Source organism: Tenrec ecaudatus, chromosome 10, assembly GCF_050624435.1.
Source record: "Tenrec ecaudatus isolate mTenEca1 chromosome 10, mTenEca1.hap1, whole genome shotgun sequence".
Classification (NCBI taxonomy): domain Eukaryota; kingdom Metazoa; phylum Chordata; class Mammalia; order Afrosoricida; family Tenrecidae; genus Tenrec; species Tenrec ecaudatus.
In genome coordinates this window covers 78,883,859-78,903,401 of record NC_134539.1, presented here as the reverse complement: position 1 = coordinate 78,903,401, position 19,543 = coordinate 78,883,859, and the positions used below count along the sequence as shown (strand labels likewise).

General features: G+C 48.0%; 1 protein-coding gene across 2 annotated transcripts; it reads left to right on the top strand.

Annotated features, from left to right (window-relative positions):
• Positions 1 to 29: 29 nt before the first annotated feature.
• On the top strand, positions 30 to 7,873 carry SWI5 (SWI5 homologous recombination repair protein). 2 transcript variants are annotated; one of them, XM_075560713.1, is made up of 5 exons: positions 30 to 144; positions 432 to 480; positions 5,571 to 5,692; positions 6,224 to 6,318; positions 7,600 to 7,872. In XM_075560713.1, the coding sequence occupies exons 1-5, from the start codon at positions 95 to 97 to the stop codon at positions 7,662 to 7,664; spliced, it is 381 nt and encodes a 126-aa protein (XP_075416828.1). In that variant the 5' UTR covers positions 30 to 94; the 3' UTR covers positions 7,665 to 7,872. The 2 variants fall into 2 exon arrangements, with proteins under 2 accessions (XP_075416828.1, XP_075416827.1); XM_075560712.1 differs by lacking the exon at positions 5,571 to 5,692 and having other exon boundaries at positions 35 to 480; positions 7,600 to 7,873.
• Positions 7,874 to 19,543: the final 11,670 nt, after the last annotated feature.

Genomic DNA, 19,543 nt, shown 5'->3' with positions numbered 1-19,543 from the left:
GCGTGGTTTCCCTTCAGAGTGCGCGCGCAACACATGCTGCAACTTGTTGGGGCCGCCTCCTGGTTTTGTCTTGGTTCCTCCCCTGGGCGCTGCCATGTTGCCGACCCCACCAAAACGGGGGCCTGGGACCCCGGGGCTCAGGAGGTGGGCGAGGAGCCCTTTTTCTGACTCCACATTCCAACTCGGCCCAGACTTGCTTGTCCCCACAAAAATGGCCGGCTCCACCACAGAACACCTTCAGTTCAGACCCCCCACTCCCCTCCAAACGTTTGCGTTCTCGAGCTCGGGCCCGCGCTCCCGAGGGTCTATCTCCACCGCGCCCGCCCCAGCTGGTCCTGAGCGTTCCAACGCCCCAACTGCTGCTCCCCATCCCACCCTTCGCCCCCAGAGCCCCTCAGGCCCAGCCCGGCTTCTCTCGGGTTCCTCCACAGGTCTCAGCCCGGACTCTCCAGAAGTTGCCGCGGGGCCTTCCGATCCCCTGTGAGTACTGCTGCTGCCCGACCCACCCTGCTCTCCCCTGGGCCCTGCAAGCCGCCTGGGGGCTGCTCCCCATCCCCGACGGCGGCGTGGGCCCGCCCTCGGCCCCCCTCAAAGTCTTCCCCCAACTAAGAAACTTCAGGTCATTGCCAAGCCCCTGCCCTCCCCCCGCAGTCCACCCAGTTTAGTGAAAAGCCTGTGGCAATCCCATCCTCTGCCTGATACCCCAACCCCACCCCGTAATGCCCTCCCTCACCCAGACGTCCCTGTAAACAGACCCAGGCCTCTCCAGTCCTCATCCTAATAACCCTTTCCGTTGTTTCTCTGGGGAACGACTTGTACAACGGGGACGCCTTCCTTCCCTCACCCTTCACCCTACCCTGGGTTTCCTCAAAGACTCGCTGTTCCTTTGGGGTTTGTTTGTTTTATTTAAAGATCATTTCATTGGAGGCTCTTACAGCTCTTATAACAATCTATACAGCAAATGAATGCATGCATGGATTGTGATAAGAGTTGTACGAGCCCCCAATAAAATGATTTAAAAAACCAGAAACAATCCATACATCAATTGCACCAAGCCTATTTGTACATATGTTGCCATCATTCATTTCTAGATGTTTACTTTCCATTGAGCCCTTGGGATCAGCTCCTCCTTTTTTTCCTTCCGCCCCACTCCCACCCTCTTGACCCCGTGATGAATTATAAATTATCATTTTCATACACCGACCGCTGTCCCCCCTGGAGGGGGTGTTGTGTGATTGTGTCCATCATGTAAGCAACTGCCAGCGTGCTGGTAGGACGCCTTGCTCCTGGGGTACTTTGCTGGGGGATATGTTGGTATTGCTTTCTCTCAGAGAAATTAGGAAGCCTATGTTTTCTCTGGGATTCCTTGTCAGCATGGTGTCTTGATTCATTCTGATTCATCTGATTCACTCCTTCCCCCACCCCCACCCTTTTTTTTTAAATTTTCACAAATCTTTACTCAGCTTCTTTTTTTTTTCTTTACTCAGCTACTTGACCTACATCATCTTGTTGAATCTGGCCAGCAACCATTGAGGCAGGTCCTGTTATCACCCTCTTTTTCCAAGTGAGAATTCTTGAAGCCAGTTCAGTCCAGAGCCTGAGGTCTGGTCCCCTCTGCTCTCTCTCTCTCTCTCTCTCGCTCTCGCTCTCGCTCTCGCTCTCGCTCTCGCTCTCGCTCTCGCTGTCTCTCTGTCTCAGCCTCTTTGATGAAGGTTCACCTTGGTCTCCTTGCCTTCCTCTTTTCCTGCTTGCCTGCCTGCTCCTACTTTTTGCTCTGCAGCCCTGGCCTCTCTTTGGACATGTATAGCCACCTACGGGGGAGGGGGGGCAGCGGGGGGATAGCTCTGCCATCCAGCTCACCAACTCTGAAAACATACTCGACCTCTTAACCAGAACCAGAAGCCAGCATCCTCTCTCGCCAGCCGGATGCCCATCAGTGGCACCGTGCTCTCAGAGTGGTCTGTCTCACCACACACTCCTACCATTCCACCCCACTGAAACCGCGCGCACACACACCACCACCACCACCACCACCACCCCTCCTCCTCCTCTCTCTGGATTCCTTTGGCCAAGCTACTGCCTACTCATCTTTCAGGGTTCAGCTTCTCTGAGAAGCCTTCCCTTTCCACTCCCCTAGGACCCAGTACTTCTTTGAACTTTTCACACCAGAATGAAGGGGGTCTGGTCAGTTCATGGGTTTTGTGTTGGGCTGCTAACCACAAGGTTAGGAGTTCAAACCCACCAGCCCCTCTTCAGGGGGGAAAAAAGATGAGGCTTTCTACTCCATTATGATCTTGGAAACCCACAGGGGTAAGTTCTGCTCTGCCCTTTAGGGTCACTGTGAGTTTGAGTTGAGAATTAGCTCATTAGTTAAAATTTTACCCTTTTTTATGTGTTTGAAACGCACTTGTATGTCACTAAAGAATCCAAGTTGACTTTGGTTTTACTTTTCCTCCTTTACAACCACTTGACCCAATGTTTAGATCCGAAGGGTAAGGAATCCGGGAATTTCTAAGGTTGTAAGCCTTCACTCTTTCTCATTTTTTAAAAAAATTTAACTTTATTTATTTTGGTTTTTTAAAGAAAACCATATTCTGTGTCATTACACAGCCCTTCTCACCAAATCAAATCAGTCATGACCCCCATAAATGTGAGGGGGGGTGGTTTTTTTATTCCTCCCTCCCTCCCTCCATAAGTTCCTGTCCTTCCCCCGCCCCTACCCCACCCCTGGCCTCCTTAACTTCAGTCTTAACCTTTGATATGAAAACCAATTTTCCTTTTTCTTTCCTTATAATAATGATATCACTAAATATTTATAAGATTGACTAACTTCACTAAGCATATTGTTCTCTAGTTTTGTGGTGTGTGACAGAGCTGTCACTTTGTTTATTGCTACATAGAATATGCCCTTGTATGAATGTGCCAGTTTGTTTATCCACGCTTTTACCAGCAGAGTTTTCCATTGCTTCCGTCCTCTTGCTAGTATAGAAATGGCTGCAATAAACATGGGTGTGCATAGGTCTGTTTTTTATTTTTTCAGGGTAGATAGCCGGTGGAGAGATTGCAGGATCATAAGGTCCTTGTGTTTGCCATCCTGATTGCCATTGTCTTTCTGCAGTCCCACCAGCAGTGGATGAGCATTCCAATCTCGCACATCCTCTCCGGAATTTATTATTTTGTTTTTGGTTTCATTTTGAAGAGTGTTGGTGTGAGGTGGCATCCTTTAGTTGTTTCAGTTTGTTCTTGTTATTGTTAGTGAACATGAACACGGCATATGGTTGTTGGACACATGGATGTCATCTCTAGTAAACTGTCTGTTCATGTCTTGTGTCCATTTTTTGATTGGGTTATTTGTATTTTTCTAAGTTGTAGTATTGTACAGCTACCAAGATTTTTTTTATTACCTTGACTATGGGTAATAAGTTTTAAAGTGGGAGTGAAAGGCCACCTAGTTTGTTTTTTAACCATGTCTTATTTATCCTGACTTTCTTTCTTTTCTACATAAAGTTGGTGATTCGTTTTCCCATTTCTTTGAAGAACTGTGCTGGGATTGGATCAAATTGTATCTATAAAGTGTTTTTGATAAAATGGATATTTTCTCTACATTTAGTCTGCCATCCAGGAGCATGGCTGGCTTGTATTTGTGTCTCTTGTAGCTCACTCACTCTTTCATTTGACAAAGATTGAGTGCCTATTCTGTGTCATGGGAGAAAGATGAGGCTTTCTGCTCCCATAGTTACCATTTCCAAACCCCCCAGGGGAAGTTCTCGGTTGTCCTGTAAGGTTGCTATGGAGTCAGAATTGACTCACAGCAGTGATACTGTGTGTCAGGTGCTGTTGTCACACTGAAATCAGCAGTAAATGAAACAGGGGCCCACCCTTTACAGAGTTTACACATCAGTGAGGCAGGCAGTGGAAATGATAGAGAAATGCAGATCAGGTCGTGACAAAACAAAACCCACTGCCCCTCAAGTCCATTCCAGCTCATGCAACCGCAAAAGGCAAGGCCAAGCCACCCCACGGGGTTTCCAAGGCTGGAATCTTCAGGGAACAGACGTTCCCACCTTGTCCTGCTGAACAGCTGGTGGGTTTTAACTGCCAAGCTTTTGCTTTGTGTCTGAACCCTTTACCCACTGTCGCCAGGGCTCTGCAGGTTGTCCTGAAAACGATTAGGAATGGTGGCAAAGGGCTGGGGAGTGATGGAGGTGGCCCTATTTTAGACAGCGTTGGTCAGGGAAGGCCTTTCTGATAAGATGGCATGTGACCAGAACATAATAAAATACGGAGCTCAGTGGAGGAAGAGCCGAGACGCGGCTACACGTTCCATGACCTTCACATCCTTATTTCTAAGAGGAATGGTAACTAGTCTATTTCTTTAGGTACTTGTCATATTGAATAAGATGTTTGTTCCTATTTTAATAAGTATACCTTTGTGAACCCACCGGTTCAACACTGGTCTCAGTATGTTTTGAAGCAGGACTGTCCGTTGTGCTCTGTAATAATGGACAGGTAATTATGAAGTTAAAAGTTCCCTGTGAGGGCCTTCCGGCTCGTCTGCCCTCTGTCAGCAATAGGAAGAGGGGGGCCAGTGCTGGAGGGAGAGAGCCCTTGAGTAGCCCCTGAAGTGCTGCTGTCAGACGGCTTCAGACAGCAAAACTGGAGCCAACTCTACAGCTGCACAGGCTCCCGAGGTGATGCCTACATACAAGAATCTTACCCATAAGAATCACCTGGGGAGCCTGTGAAGCTGTAGCTTCGGGCTCATCACATCTAGGTTGGAAACTGGCTTGATGTCTTCTCCCTAGCTGGGAGCCTGTCCCCATGCTTGGCACATAGTGCTCACTCATTCTTGATTAAAAGCCACTGACCTAAGAACAGGCACCAACTCACCTGTCTCCTGGGACCTCCTTGTGCATCCTGTGCAGACCGTTCACCCCACATGGATTTCCTGGCGATCAGCCTGTGCCAGTCAGTAGCTTTTGCAGGCTTGGAGAGGTGGGAAGGACCACGGTGAGTTGTAGGCCCAGGAAAGTTTGTTGTTAACTCATAATATTATAAACCCAGCGACATAGCCAGTGTGAGAGCAGAACCCACAGAGGTGTCCTGAAGCAGTCTCGAGCGTCAGACAGGCAGCTAGAGTGGGCCTATTAGGATGGGGTTCGGCTGGGAGTAAAAGATAACCCCACATACTCGTGGGGTGACCAGTCATGAGCAACCCAGGCCTCAATCTTTTTCTGTCACTTCTCAACATGTAGCTTTTAACTTATCGTTCAAGATAGCTATTCCACTCCAACCTGAACCCTACGTGCCAGAAAGGCGGATAGGCCAGGGAAAGCATGCTCTCCCGGTTGAAGAGACTGCATGTATTGTTTCTGATTATCTTTCCCTTGCTGGGACTTAGTCATGGGCCCACACCCAGTTCGGAGGGAGGCTGGAAAATGTAGCATTTTGAGGGGGAAGGTGCTTCCTACTACCAATAAGAAGGAAAGAAGACTTAAGGGACAGCTTTGCAGGCTCGGCGTTGTAGATCATTGTGGTCCGTTCAGCTAGTGACTTTCTCTGCTACTCAGCGGCCATCTCCCAAGTCTGGCCAGGCTGATGGGGCCTCTGAAGATCCTCAGCAGCTTGACATTCAGAAACTGAAGGAGAAGAGGGACATGCTGGACCAGGAGATCTCCCAGTTCAGAGCTGAGTATGTTGTATCGGGTTCCTTGACATGGTTAGGGTAACTTTCAATTGGTGCCCCGTAACTGAAACTGAGTCATAGGCGTTTGGCGGAAAACAAGGCTATGCCGCTGCATGGAGAGTATGTGGGTGGCCTCTCAGACAGGGAGGCTGACAGGCCTGGGAGGGGTGGGGCCTCAAACCAGAACTCCAGCACAAGGTAGAGACTTGGCAGTCTTCGAACTGACACTTCACATTTGAAGGGATCTGATTAGTCAGCTTGGATCGCATGCCCTCTCTGAGCCACTCAGCTATGATGAGAGCTACATTGACCAGTGCTGCTTAAGGGTACAGGGAGCATTTGCTAGGAGTGAGGGGTAAGCAGATACCCCTGTCCTACGTCAGTAAGTCCCCTGGGGGCAGGGTCTTTCTGTCACCACTCTAGTCCCCAGTGCCAAGCACCCAGTAGGTTGGACCTTGTTAGACAGATGCTTGTTATGTCTGAGCCTTTGGTCATCGTTCTGCTTTCTGAAGGAGCCTCTCCCTTTTGCTTCCCCAGAGGCTACAGTGTGGATGAACTGCAGGACCACATCTCCCAGCTCCATGAGTACAATGACATCAAGGATGTGGGCCAGATGCTGCTGGGCAAACTCGGTGAGCAGCAGGGCTCCAGAGGCCCAGCCTGGGCCTGGCGTGAGTCCCCGCATCCCAGGTGGTGACTAGCTCTTACCCCCGTGCCTTTCTATGTGCGCACACATGTGCACATTCGTGCGCGCACACAACGCCCCCACCCTTCTCAGCTGCCCCAGTCTCTACACAGGACAGTCCTATGAGGCACAAAGTGGTATTTGAACACATGTCTCACTGGGCAGGGGGGCCAGGCACACTGTCCACCCAACTGGGAGGGAAGGAAACGTGTGGTCAGCCTCCTGAAAACCTCTCGCTCCGTCCCACTCGGCCTCAGACCGGTGGGCACCCGAATGTTAGTGCAGTGATCTGCACAGCTGCTGCACGCGTGTCAGCAGTCGTTCCAGAAATGCCTGCCTGCAGCCGGGACTGGGTCCTCAAGTTGGAGGAAACAAGGAGGGAAGGGAGTAGGAGCGAAGAGTAGCTAGTAGTTAAGAACATGAGCTCTGTGGTTAGAACCCAGCTTGAGACCTCTCACTGCCAGGTCGCATGACCTGGAGCAGCCACCTGTGCCTTCCCGTGTATGCAGGGAGTAGTCATTGAGGATGCCAGGCTCTCGACAGGGCTGGGGCCACTTAGGTTTTGGTGGTGGGAGTCGGGGTGTAGATGACCAATAAGTAAATGAGCACCTGAAAATTAATGACGAGTGTGTTCTGTGCTTTGGAAGGCCATAACGGGCAGAAATGGAGGTAGGCTTGAACAGGGTGCCCAGCAATTGGTGAGACACAGTGGTCAGGGAAGGGCTCTGAGGAGAGCTCTTCCCATGGGGTGGGAGGGCCGGTGGAAAAGGAGACTAGCCGCGGAAGCAGCGGCACGGCCTGTGGCTCTGAATGGGTCAGAGGTTGGCACACAGGCATGCTGAGAGTCCAGGGTTGTCGCAGGGATGGGACGAGAGCCCGCTCCACATTAGGCAGATGACTCCCACTGTCCAGTGGGAAGAAAGGCTCGCAGGAGCTACCTTTCACTCCCCTGAAAAATGCAGTCAGGGCAGAGGCAGCCCTTTGGTCAAGTGCTGAGAAGCGTGCATGGCACACGTAGGCACTCAGCCATGGGCAGGCCAGGACAGCCCTATAAGAGGGGAGGTAGCAAGGAAGTTACCTGAGCCAACGAGAGAAGGAAGAAGGTTCAGGTGTGAGCACTAACTTGAGGCCACAAGTGTTGGTCGTGGGTTAGGACAGCGACAGTGCGGACAGGGCTTGGGCCCAATCCCTCCCATTTGCTCCCACCAAAAAGCCTGTCTACTTTCAGCTGTGATCCGAGGCGTCGCCACCAAAGAGCTATATCCGGAATTTGATCTGGACGTGAATGACTGAGCAGAGGGTGCTGAGTCCTTGCCCATGACCAGCTGGGATGGGCAGATGTGACTGAACAGCAGTGAGCCATCCAGGACCCCTGCAGGGCTTCCAGAGTGAAAATGTCAGAAGCCAAGGCCAAGTTGGGAGGGAAGCCGGGAGGAAGGGGGGGTACAGGCATGCATCCTATTTATAAATAAATGTTTACGTGATCGATCTTGGTACCTGTACATTCATTCCCTCTCCTTACTGGCAAGTCCTTAGACTTCCTCAGGAGCAAGAGAACCCACTTTGTCATATGTCAGGTGTGCATGTGCCGGGCCCTGTGCCTGAACTAAAAGGGGAGCAAAATTGGTAAACCCTACTTGCATTGTGAACTGCATCGTGAGAAGAATCAGATCCCTAAAGTGTGGGGTGGATCCAGTCCTCCCCTTCCCCCTGCTGTCCTCGTGGTGAGCCTCCCAGTGGCTCCCCTCGCAACTCCACGCAGAGCTGGGGCCGCACCCCGAGTTAGATGGACCCGGGCCCGGTGAGCCGGTGCTCCAACAAATACCCCAGCAGGCTGCCTCCAAAGAACACATTTCTTTGGCACTGTTTTGGTGGCCAGTCACCCACACACATTCGGGTTGCCAGCCCTAGGGAAGGGCTTCCCCATCTCTTTGTCTCAACTTCTCTAACTTTCTGCGCCGTGTTCCTCCTTGGGGACCTCCGCATGGCCTGTGCCCCCATTAGCCATTGTATCTCTGTGCCTAATCTGCTTTTTTTAATTGCTTTATTAGGGGATCATAAAACTCTATCATAATCCATACATACATTAATTGTGTAAAGCACATTTGTACATTCGTTGCCCTCATCATTCTCAAAACATCCGCTCTCCACCCAAGGGCCTGTCATCAGCTCCTCATTTTTTTCCCACCCTCCCTGCTTACGCCTCCCTCATGAACCCTTGATAATTTATAAATTATTATTTCGTCATATCTTGCACTGTCTGATGTCTCCTTCACCCACTTTTCTGTTGTCCATCCCGCAGGGAGGAGGTTATAGGTAGACCCTTGTATTTGGTTCCCCTTTTCCACCCCACCCTCCGTCCACCCTCCTGGTATCGCCACTCTCACCACTGGTCCTGAAGGGATCATCTCTCCTGGATTCCCTGTGTTTCCAGTTCCTATCTGTACCAGTGTACATCCTCTGGTCTAGCCAGATTTGTAAAATAGAATTGGGATAATGATAGTTGGGGGGCGGGAAGGAAGCATTTAGGAAGTAGAGAAAAGTTGTATGTTTCATTGGTGCTACATCACACCCTGACTGGCTCGTCTCCTCCCCAAGACCCTTCTGTAAGGGATGTCCAGTGGCCTACAGATGGGCTTTGGGTCTCCACACTGCACTCTCCACTCATTCACAATGATAAGATGTTTTGTTTTAATGATGCCTGACACCCCATCCCTTCAACACCTTGTGATCGCACAGGCTGGTGTGCTTCTTCCATGTGGGCTTTGTTGCTTCTGAGCTAGATGGCTGCTTGTTTATCTTCAAGCCTTTTAAGAACCCAGATGCTATATATTTTGATAGCCGGGCACCATCAGCTTTCTTACCACATTTGCTTATGTACCCATTTGTCTTCAGTGATCATATCAGGGAGGTGAGCACACGATGATATGATTTTTTGTACTTTGGTGCCTGATAACTGATTCCTTCGGCACCTCATGATCACATAAGCTGACGTGGTTATTCCATGTGGGATTTGTTGCTTCTGAGATAGATGGCCGCTTGTTTACCTTCGAGCCTTTAAGACCCCAGATGCTATATCTTTTGATAGCCAGGCACCATCAGCTTTCTTCACCACATTTGCTTATGTGCCTGCTTTGTCTTCAGCGATTGTGTTGAAGGTAGCATCATGGAATGCCAGTTTATTTTATTTTTTGGAATGCCAGTTTAATAGAACAAAGTATTCATGCATTGAGGGAGTACTTGAGTGGAGACCCAATGTCCATCTGCTACCTTAATACTAAACCTATAAATATATGCACATAGAGCTATTTCTCCAGCCTAATCTGCTTTTTTATACTTCAAAAGCCCTTGGGTTCACACAGCCAAGGTAGCCAAAACAGCCTGGTACGGGACGGCAAAAGATAGGTAGACTGATGGAACAGAAAGAACCCAGAACTACAGACAACTGATCTTTGACAAAGTGCTGAAATATGAAATGGAGAAGAGACAGCCTCATCCACACGTGGTGCTGACCACGTTGGAAATCCATTGATAGAGAATGAAACAGGACCCATACCCCACTCCATAAAATAAAAAAGAATTTAAGGTGGACTAAAGATCTAAATGCAGTATCTAACCAGATTAAACCACTGGCAAATCTCCTCTTGCAACAGGCTAGAGTCTCTGGCAGAGAAACAGTAACAGCCTTACCATCAGGCAGAGACCATAATCTTGAGTATGCTGGATCGAACTGGGGACTGGGCCAGTTGACCTCCTTATAGAGCCAACCTGAATTTGTTCTAGGTATAAGAATCTCTTCCTTGTTCCATGACAACAGTTTCTTCCCTGAGACAACAGACAGTGTAAGACATGAAATAACAACAATAATATATAATTGATCAAGGGTTCAGGGTGGGGGGCGTGGAGTAAGGGGAAAAAAAGAGGAGCTGATACCAAGGGCTCCAGTAGAAAACATGTTTTGGAAATGTTGATGGCAACATATGTACAAGTGTGCTTAATACAATTGAATGATGGATTGTAATAAAGATTTGTACGAGCCCCAATAAAATGATTAATAGAAAATAAAAAGTTTCTTCCCTGATTTTTAAAATATTGATGGGGGTCTTTCTTACTCATTATTTGTATTTTTGTCTTTATAATATTTTATATGTACCACTTTATTTTGATTTTGGTTTTTGTTTCTGTTGGGTCTCCCAGTGTGTGAAGCCCAGCAGGGGCATGCACAGAGGTACTAACTGATACAGGGTTTATGGGGGGATGCAGGGGTGGGGATGGGAGACAGGGAGGTAAAGGGATGTCAGGAGTAAACCATGAAGGCAGGAGGGAGAAGGGTGCACTCGAATTGACTGTGGTTACACACTCATTTTAAAGGCCAATGGGGGATGGGTTGGGGGAATGTTCTAAAATTGTGGTAATTGTATAATTCTTGATAGGATTTAATGATTGAATTATTGTATGATATGTGCATTCAGTGCCAATAAAACTGTTGGGGAAAATATCTAAATGCAAACCCTAGAACTATAGAGATCATCAGTGACCCCTGAAAACCAACCCCCATGCTCAATGTAAATAGCTCAATCAATTAAGAACCCAAGGTGCACAAAGGAGCAACTCCTGGAGCCCGGCTCTGCAGGTGGACCGTGCTCGGTAAACTCTTCATATCAAAGTGCCTTAATCCTATGCCAGTGGGTAAATTATTGTTGTAAGTCATTTTATTGGCTCTTACAGCTCTTATCACAATCCATACATCCATTGTGTCAAGCACATTTGTATACATGTTGCCATCATTTCCAAAACATTTTCTTTCCTCTTGAGCCCTTGGTGTAAGCTCCTCCTTTTTTTCCTCCCTGTCCTACCCTCCCACCCTCATGAACCCTTGATAAATTAATTATAGGTTATTATTTTCATATCTTACATCATCTGTCTCCCGTCACCAGTGTTTGTTGTTCATCCTGGGGGGGGGGGTTATACGTCAACCATGGTGATCAGTTCTCCATTTCTCCCCTCACCTTTCCTCTACCCTCCTGGTATTGCAACTCCCATTATTGTTCCTGAGAGCTTTGTCTGTCCTGGGTTCCCTGTGTTTCCAGCTCTTATCTATACCAGTGTACATGCTCTGGTCTAGCCGGATTTATAAGGTAGAACTGGGGTCATGATAGTGGGGGAGGAGGAAGCATTCAAAAACTAGAGGAATGGTTTATGTGTTGGTGCTACACTACACCGACTGGCTCGTCTCCTCCCCGAGACCCTTCTGTAAGGGGACCTCCAATTGCCTACAGATGGGCTTTGAGTTTCCACTCTGCATGCCGTCTACTCGTTCACATCAGTATGATTGTTTTGGGTCTTCCAATGCCTGATACCTGATCCCATGGACACTTCATGATCACACAGGCTGGTGTGCTTCTGACATGTGGGGTCTGTTGCTTCCCAGCTAGATGGCTGCCTGTTTATCTTCAAGCCTTTTAGACGCCAGATACTTTTTTTTTTTTGCTATATATTTCAATAGCTGGGCACCAGCAGCTTTCTTCACCACATTTGCTTATGCACATATTTTGTCTTCAGCGATTGTGCACAGAAGGTGAGCATCACAGAATGCCAGGTTATTAGAACAACGTGTTCTTGCATTGAGGGAGTACTTAAGTAGAGGTCTGTCTGCTACCTTAATACTTAAAAAATATATGTACATAGATCTGTGTCCCTATCATTATATATAAATGTGTTTATATCTCTATAAATGTCCTTTGCCTCCTAGTTCCGTCCTGTATTTCCTTTTACTCTCCTCTCGTGATCATGTTTGCCCTCATTCAGCTTTCCTCTCGCTACATTGCACTTGCTCAGACCCCACTGTACAGTCTATGCTCCCCTCACCATCGATTTTGGATCACTTATTCCCTTGTCCCTGGGTTGGTTGGCTCCCTACTTTCCCCCCCCCCCATCTCCCATGTCCCCCAGAACAGTTTGTCCCATTGTTTTCTCCTCTGGATTGTTTACCATGCCTATCTTATACAGATAGACATTAGGGGGTGGGGGGAAGCCTATAAATAGTTTCAGGTCTATTTGTTTCAGGTCTATATGCTGACCCTTATGTATGTCTTCTGACCGAGGCTGATGAGGTGCCAAGCCCTGCCCTAGAAGTCTGTTTTGGGGTTTCTCAGAGGCTTCATTGCTTTGCTCCCCTTGCTGCTGTTGCACCCCCTACGTGTTTCGCTCATGTGTGGAGGGAGGGGTGCCAGGGCACAATTCCCACAGCCAGTAGACAAGTTATTAATGTGATCAATGCCACCGCCTTATGCCCCAGGGGGGATGATTGACAATGTTTTTCTGTTTTGCTTTTGTTCTTGATGGGTTTTTTCTTTGTCATAATATGACTGCCAAAATAAACCAGAGCTGTTCATAACCCAGGGATGGGCTGGTATACCTCCATTCTTGGTTGTTGCTTCGCCACACTGAAAGAATTCACAGGGCAGAAGCACTTTTGTAAATCCAAGTGATTTTTATGAGGGGAAGGAAAGTTTGAGGTACTGTAAGATCTCTCTGGGGATAGAGTCACCCCTCCCTCGGTCCTTGGCTCCGCGTGAGAAAGAATTCACGCCGAAACCTGGCTCCGGATCCAAGTGAGTTTAATGAGAGAAGAAGTTTCAGGTTTTACGCGGCACCCATAGGATTCCTCCCAACCATGCAGCCTGGCAGAGACTGCTTGGAGTCACGCAAAGATCTCTCCCAAGTTCTCTCCCCAGTTCCCCTCTCTCTCTCCCCCTGGCTCCTGCCTTTTCAAGGATTCCAGGGGGAGGCGTGGTGGACGACCCCAGATCAACCCCATTGGCTGAATTGCAATCACCTGGCCCCGGTGGGCCGATCCAGGTTTAACACCCACCCATGGCCACCGTGGGAAAACCTAGGCCTGTGAGCATGTGCAGTGCGTTGCCCTTTGTTCTCGTGCTTGGCTCTCTTGGGCATGCTTCAATGGACATCCCATCCCTGCCTATCTGCCTAACAGTATTAGTCTCAGGAAATCCACATTATTTAGGGAAAGTGCACAGGCCGCATGGGGGTGGGGGGACTTGGGAAAGTTCTCGCCTGAACATGGCCATTTCAGGGAATGGAAGTAGCTTGCAGAGCCATGAGCAGGGAATCCCAAGGGAGTGAGTGGGCCTTGAGTGGCACACAGGCACCAGGAAGGGAGGGGGGGGCATTTCGCCCTCCACTGGCAGAGCACACTGGGGAACAGGAAAGGAGAGAGAAGGGAGAAAAAAGTGTGGGGGAGCTGGGCCTTCCTGTGGCCGGTTTTTATCCCCACTGGCTGGGGAGGTGTGGGTGAAGGTATTGGCTGACCACAGAGTTTAGGAACACCTGTGTGATGTCATATTGCTGGTGCCTAAGGTGGTTGTGCCCAGGTGTACCTCCCACCTGGGCCTAGGTGACTTGGGTCTGAGCTTGCTCAGTTCTGGATTTTCCCATAGGCATCTAATTAGTGTGCCTGATTCTTCCAGCCTCGTTATCGTGGCCCTGCCAGCTGATTTCAGGTTTCACTAGGGCAGGTATTTGGGAAGATAACCCCCTTTCTCCCTCATCTAGCGACCTGTCAGATGGCTTCTGGACTCCCACAGATTCTAACCCCAATCCAAGGATAGTTCGTTCTTATAACATGAGCCTGCTCTATACTGGCCTTCATGACGAGATCGCTTTTGGTAAGGTGCTGCAGCAATGTGTGGGGAAGAAAGCAGATAGTGCCCAGCTACCAACTGAACACCGTCCGAGTTCTTAAAAGCTTATATTCAAACAAACGTGAGGCACATCAACTAAGTTCACACGGATGAGGCACACCAGCCTGTGTGATCCAAAGATGACAAAAACAAAATCCAAATGTGATGAAGAGAAAAGACTCAGAGCTGAAGTTGTGAGCACTCCATTTTCAGAAGGCTATGGAGGAGTGGGAGCCCAAACCCATACCCTGAGTATCTGTTAGGTAGCAGGATAGGGGGTTGTTCCTCTCCATGCCTAGGAGGTTGGGAGCCCATAAAGGCTAAAGGGAATGCACCAATTCAGGCCCCGAGCCAGGGGGAGCGGTACACCTGGATTGGCCCAATCTAGGCCAGGTGGGCTTAAATCAGCCAATGAGGTCAACCACGCTTCCCAACCACAGGCCCCAAAAGGCTGGAACCTGAAGACCACCACACTCTTTCCCAGCTGCTCTTTTGCCTTCCGTTCGGTCGGGCCGAGGTTCTGCTCAGCCGGGCTGCAGTGTCTCTCTGTCTCTCTCTGTCTCTCGCTGTCTCTCTCTTCTTTCTTTTATAAAAACCCACTTGGCTTGGATCACAAACTAGGCTTCAGCATGAATTCTTTCTTGTGTGAAGCCAAAGACAAAGGTATTTCTCACCTGAGAAATCTAACACATCTAGTCAGATGAAGCCTCTGGCAGATCCCTTCTAGCCACAGGCGAGGGACACGACAGCTTTACCCTCAGAGATGACTGTAAACTTGCTTATGGTGGATCAAACTGTTAGAGAGCCGAATAGGGACGAAGGGGGATGGTCTCCTCAGATGCCTGCAGAGGGTCACAAAGAAGAAATCAGGCACCTGTTAGACACCTATGGAAAGATCCATACTGAGCATGCTCAGACATGCCCTCGGCCCAGGTAAAACCAATGCCTTAGACACACCCACTTTAGGTACATCCCACAGGTGGGCCTAAGGTCGGCCAATGGAATTGGCCAACACTTTCATCTACGCCTCCCCCAGCCAGAGGGGAGGATAGAATAAAGGCAGGGAGCACAGCCCTGTCTGCTTCCTTGGCACTCCCTCTCGGCCTGCTGACAATCTATCTTTTTACCTTGCCCTTGCTGAGGGGCATGCTGTAAGTAAGGAGAACTTTCAGAGCGCGGTGCTGCCCTGCATGCCTCCTCAGGGCCTGCTCCAGGCCTAGTAGGGGCCCACATGCCCTGGTCTCTGGGCCTCTTGGTCCGGGGTAGTCCCCTGTTCGGCACCTGTGAGGGTTCTTTTCCACGTGGTTTCATGCCCAGTTGTGAACCTCAGTGCACACTTTCCAGAAACAGCATGTGCCTTTTTGAGACTGTGAAACCTGAAACCTTTCCTGTCCTTCATAAAAACTCACTTGGATTACAAAACGTGCTAAAGTGTGAATTCTTTCCGTGTGCACAGCAAAGAACCGATGTATCCAGAAATCTAACAAAATCACAGCAAATGTGATACTTGGTCAGGTGACCTCCCTCGTGTTCCAACCTGAATTTGCTCTAGGCTCAAATATTTCTCACTTCTTCTACAACGGACATTTCTTCTACAGCTTTTAAAATATTGTTGGCAGCCTTTTGTGCTCTTTATTTTTGTCTTTATATTATTTTCTTTCTATTTTGTTTTTGTGTTTTATTTTTTCTGTTGGGTTTCCTAGTTTATGAAGAGTGGAAGGGCTGGATGATCGATCAAGACAATAACCGATCCAGGAAAGGGGTGGGGTGGAGTGGGTGAGAGGAATTTGGGAGCAATCAATGAATGCGAGAGGGGGAGGGAGCACTAGAATTGGTTGTGGGGAGGGAAGTACAGTGGGGTGGGGCGGCAAAAGGGAGCTGATGTCAAGGAGTCCATGTAGAAAAAGAATGTTTACCAATGAAACATACAGCCTTCCTCTCGTTCTTTAATGCTTCTTCTCCCCCCCATTCATGACCCCAATTCTACCTTACAAATCTGGCTGGACCAGAGCATGTACACTGGTACAGATGAGAGCTGGAAACACAGGGAATCCAAGACAGAAACCCCTCAGGACTAATAATGAGAGTAGTCATACCATGAGGGGAAGGGGAAGGTGGGAGGAGAAAAGGGGAACCAATTCCATTGATCGATATATAACTCCCTCCCAGGGGGATGGACAACAGAAAAGTGGGTGAAGGGAGACATTGGTCAGTGTAAGACATGAAAAAATAATAATTTATCAAAGGTTTATGAGGGAGGGGGAGGGGAGGAAATGAGCTGATACCAAGGGCTCAAGTAGAAAGAAAATGATTTGGAAATGATGTATGGGTTGTGATAAGAACTATAAGAGTCCCCAATAAAAATGCTTTTTAATTATTTTATTAAGGGCTCATACAACTCTTATCCATACATGCATCAATTGTGTAAAGCACATTTGTACATTCATTGCCCTCATCACTCAAAACATTTGCTCTCCACCTAAGCCCCAGCATCAGCTCATTTTTCCCCTCCCTCCTGCTTCTCCCTCCCTCATGAACCCTTGATAACTTATAAATTATTTTATCATATCTTGCCCTGTCCGACATCTCCCTTCACCCACTTTTCTGTTGTCTGTCCCCTATGGAGGAGGTCACATGTATATCCTTGTATTCGGTTCCCTCTTTGCAACCCACCATCCCTCTACCCTCCCAGTATCACCACTCTCACCACTGATCCTGAAGGGATCATCTGGCCTGGATTTCCTGCGTTTCCAGTTCCTATCTGTACCAGTGTACATCCTCTGGTCTAGCCAGATTTGTAAGGTAGAATTGGGACCATGATAGTGGGGGAGGAGGAAGCATTTAGGAACTAGAGGAAAGTTGTATGTTTCATCATTGCTACATCACACCCCGACTGGCTTGTCTCCACCCGAGACCCTTCTGTAAGGGGATATCCAGTGGTCTACAAATGGACTTTGGGTCTCCACTCCACACTCCCCTCTCATTCACTATGATAAGATTTTTTGTTTTGATGATGCCTGATACCTGATCCCTTTGACACCTCATGATCGCACAGGCTGGTGTGCTTCTTCCATGTGGGCTTTGTTGCTTCTGAGATAGATGGCTGCTTGTTTACCTTCAAGCCTTTAAGACCCCAGATGCTATATCTTTTGATAGCCAGGCACCATCAGCTTTCTTCATCACATTTGCTTATTCACTGCTTTGTCTTCAGCGGTTGTGTCGGGATGGTGAGCATCATAGAATGCCAATTTAATAGAAGTACTCTTGCATTGAGGGAGTACTTGAGTGGAGGCCCAATGTCCTTCTGCTACCTTAATACTAAATCTATAAATATATGCACATAGATCTATTTCCCCATCCTGATATATAAATATATTTGCATATGTACATGCCTTTATTTAGACCTCTATAAATGCCCTTTGCCTCCTTGCTCTTTATTTCCTTTGACTTTCCTCTTGTCCCACTATCATGCTCAGTCTTCATTGAGTTTCAACAATTCCTCTTGGTTACATTACCTTTACTCATGCCCTACCAGGCCTCCTACACCCTCTTCACCACCGATTTGTATCACTTGTTGTTCCCTTGTACCTGGGTTTGTTAACAACACTACCTTTCCCCCAACTACCCTCTCTCCCATGTCCCCTGGAACTCTCAATCCCATTATTCTCTCCTCCAGATTGTTCATCCAGCCTATCTTATTTATACAGACCTGTGGAGATAATAACATGCACAAAAACAAGACAGAGCAAAATCAACAATATACAACAAAACATCAACAACAATAAACCAATGACAAAAAACACAACAAGAAAGAAAAGCTTGTAGTTAGTTCAAGGACTGTTTGTTGGCCTTTAGGAGTGTTTTCCAGTCCAGTCTGTTGGGGCACCACACCCTGGCCCCAAAGTCTACCTTCAGCATTCCCTGGGGACCTCCTCCCTCCATTCCCTTGCTGTTCTGTTACACTCCCTTAGTATTTTGCCTTGAAATGATGGGATCAGATTGGGTGCAATTCCCACACTGTCTCCAGTATTGTCCCATGTAGGACTATGGATCAGTGAGGGACGTCATGTCTCATAGTGGGTCTGGTCCTGTGGTCCTCTATGTGGACTGACTGCTCTAATCGAGAACATCATCCTCGAGGCCTGGTGGTTCTGGATGTGCTCCACTCTCTCCTCTCCCCCTTCATCTGCTCCTGTGTTCTCCGATCAGATATGTCCCTCTCCCAGAGCTGCAGATTCAATGCCGTCCTTTGAAATAAATTCTTCTGGGGGGAGGGGCAGGTGTCCATGTAGTTATTTGGGATTGGAGTCAGTCTCTCAGACCTCTCCACTGGTTCCCTACTCCATGCCGGCATGTTGCATTCACTTCTTGGAGCACTGGGTTGAAATCTGATCCCTCTTTCCCAGTGGAGATATAAACAATACCCTCCCCTTAGGTGGGTTAGTGCCCTGTGCCCCCACTACCCATTTCGGTTTTTTTTCCTTTCCCCACCTCCTTTTTAGTTGTCTACCATGTGTATCCCTGTATTTGGTCTGGTCCCTGCCATATTACCTGGTCCTCACCCCAGGAATGTTTGCATACAGTAACTTTTTCCCTATGCCCTTTTGCATTTTATTTTTAAAGCTTACCTCAGGGGACTCATGTTGTACTTGTCCTTTTGTGCTTGGCTTACTTCGCTTAGCATGATTTCCTTCAATTCTTCCCATGGAGCGATGTGCTTCATACGTTCATCACTGCTTTTTAGCGATGCATAGTACTCCATTGTATGTATGTACCACAGTTTTTTAATCCAATAGTCAGTTGATGGAAATTTGAGTTGACTCCAACTCCTTGCAATTGTGCACTGTGCCACAATGAACATTGGAGCACAGATGTCTGGCCTTGGTTTGTTTCTTGCTTCTTCTGGGAATATGCCCAGTAGGGGGATTGCTGGGTCATATGGTAACTCTATTTCCATCTGTTTTAGATAACTCCAGATCGATTTCCAGAGTAGCTGTACATACTTGTAAGTTCACCAGCAGTGGATGAGAGTTCCTGTCTCCCCACAGCCCCTCCAACATTTGTTGCTTTCTGATTTTTTTGAATTGGGCTACCTTTGAGGGTGTTAAGTGGTACCTCATTGTTATTTTAATTTGTATTTCTGTTATGGCTAAAGATTGGAAACATTTTCTCATATGTTTGTTGTCATTCGGATTTCTGCCCCTGTGAAACTTCTGTTCAGGTCCTTTGCCCACCTCCTCAGTTTTTTTCTTTTTGGAAGATAGCAGAGTATTGTAGATTTTAGTAAGAAGGCCTTGTCTGATGTGTCATTGCTAAAGATATTTTCCCAGTCCATAGACTCTCTTATTACTCTCTTGGTGAATTCTTTTGATGTACACAGGTGTTTTATCTTCAATATATCCCATTTGTCAATTTGTGCCTCCTCTGTGTTTGTGTCCTTCCCTATTTCTGACAGCCTATGTATTCCCT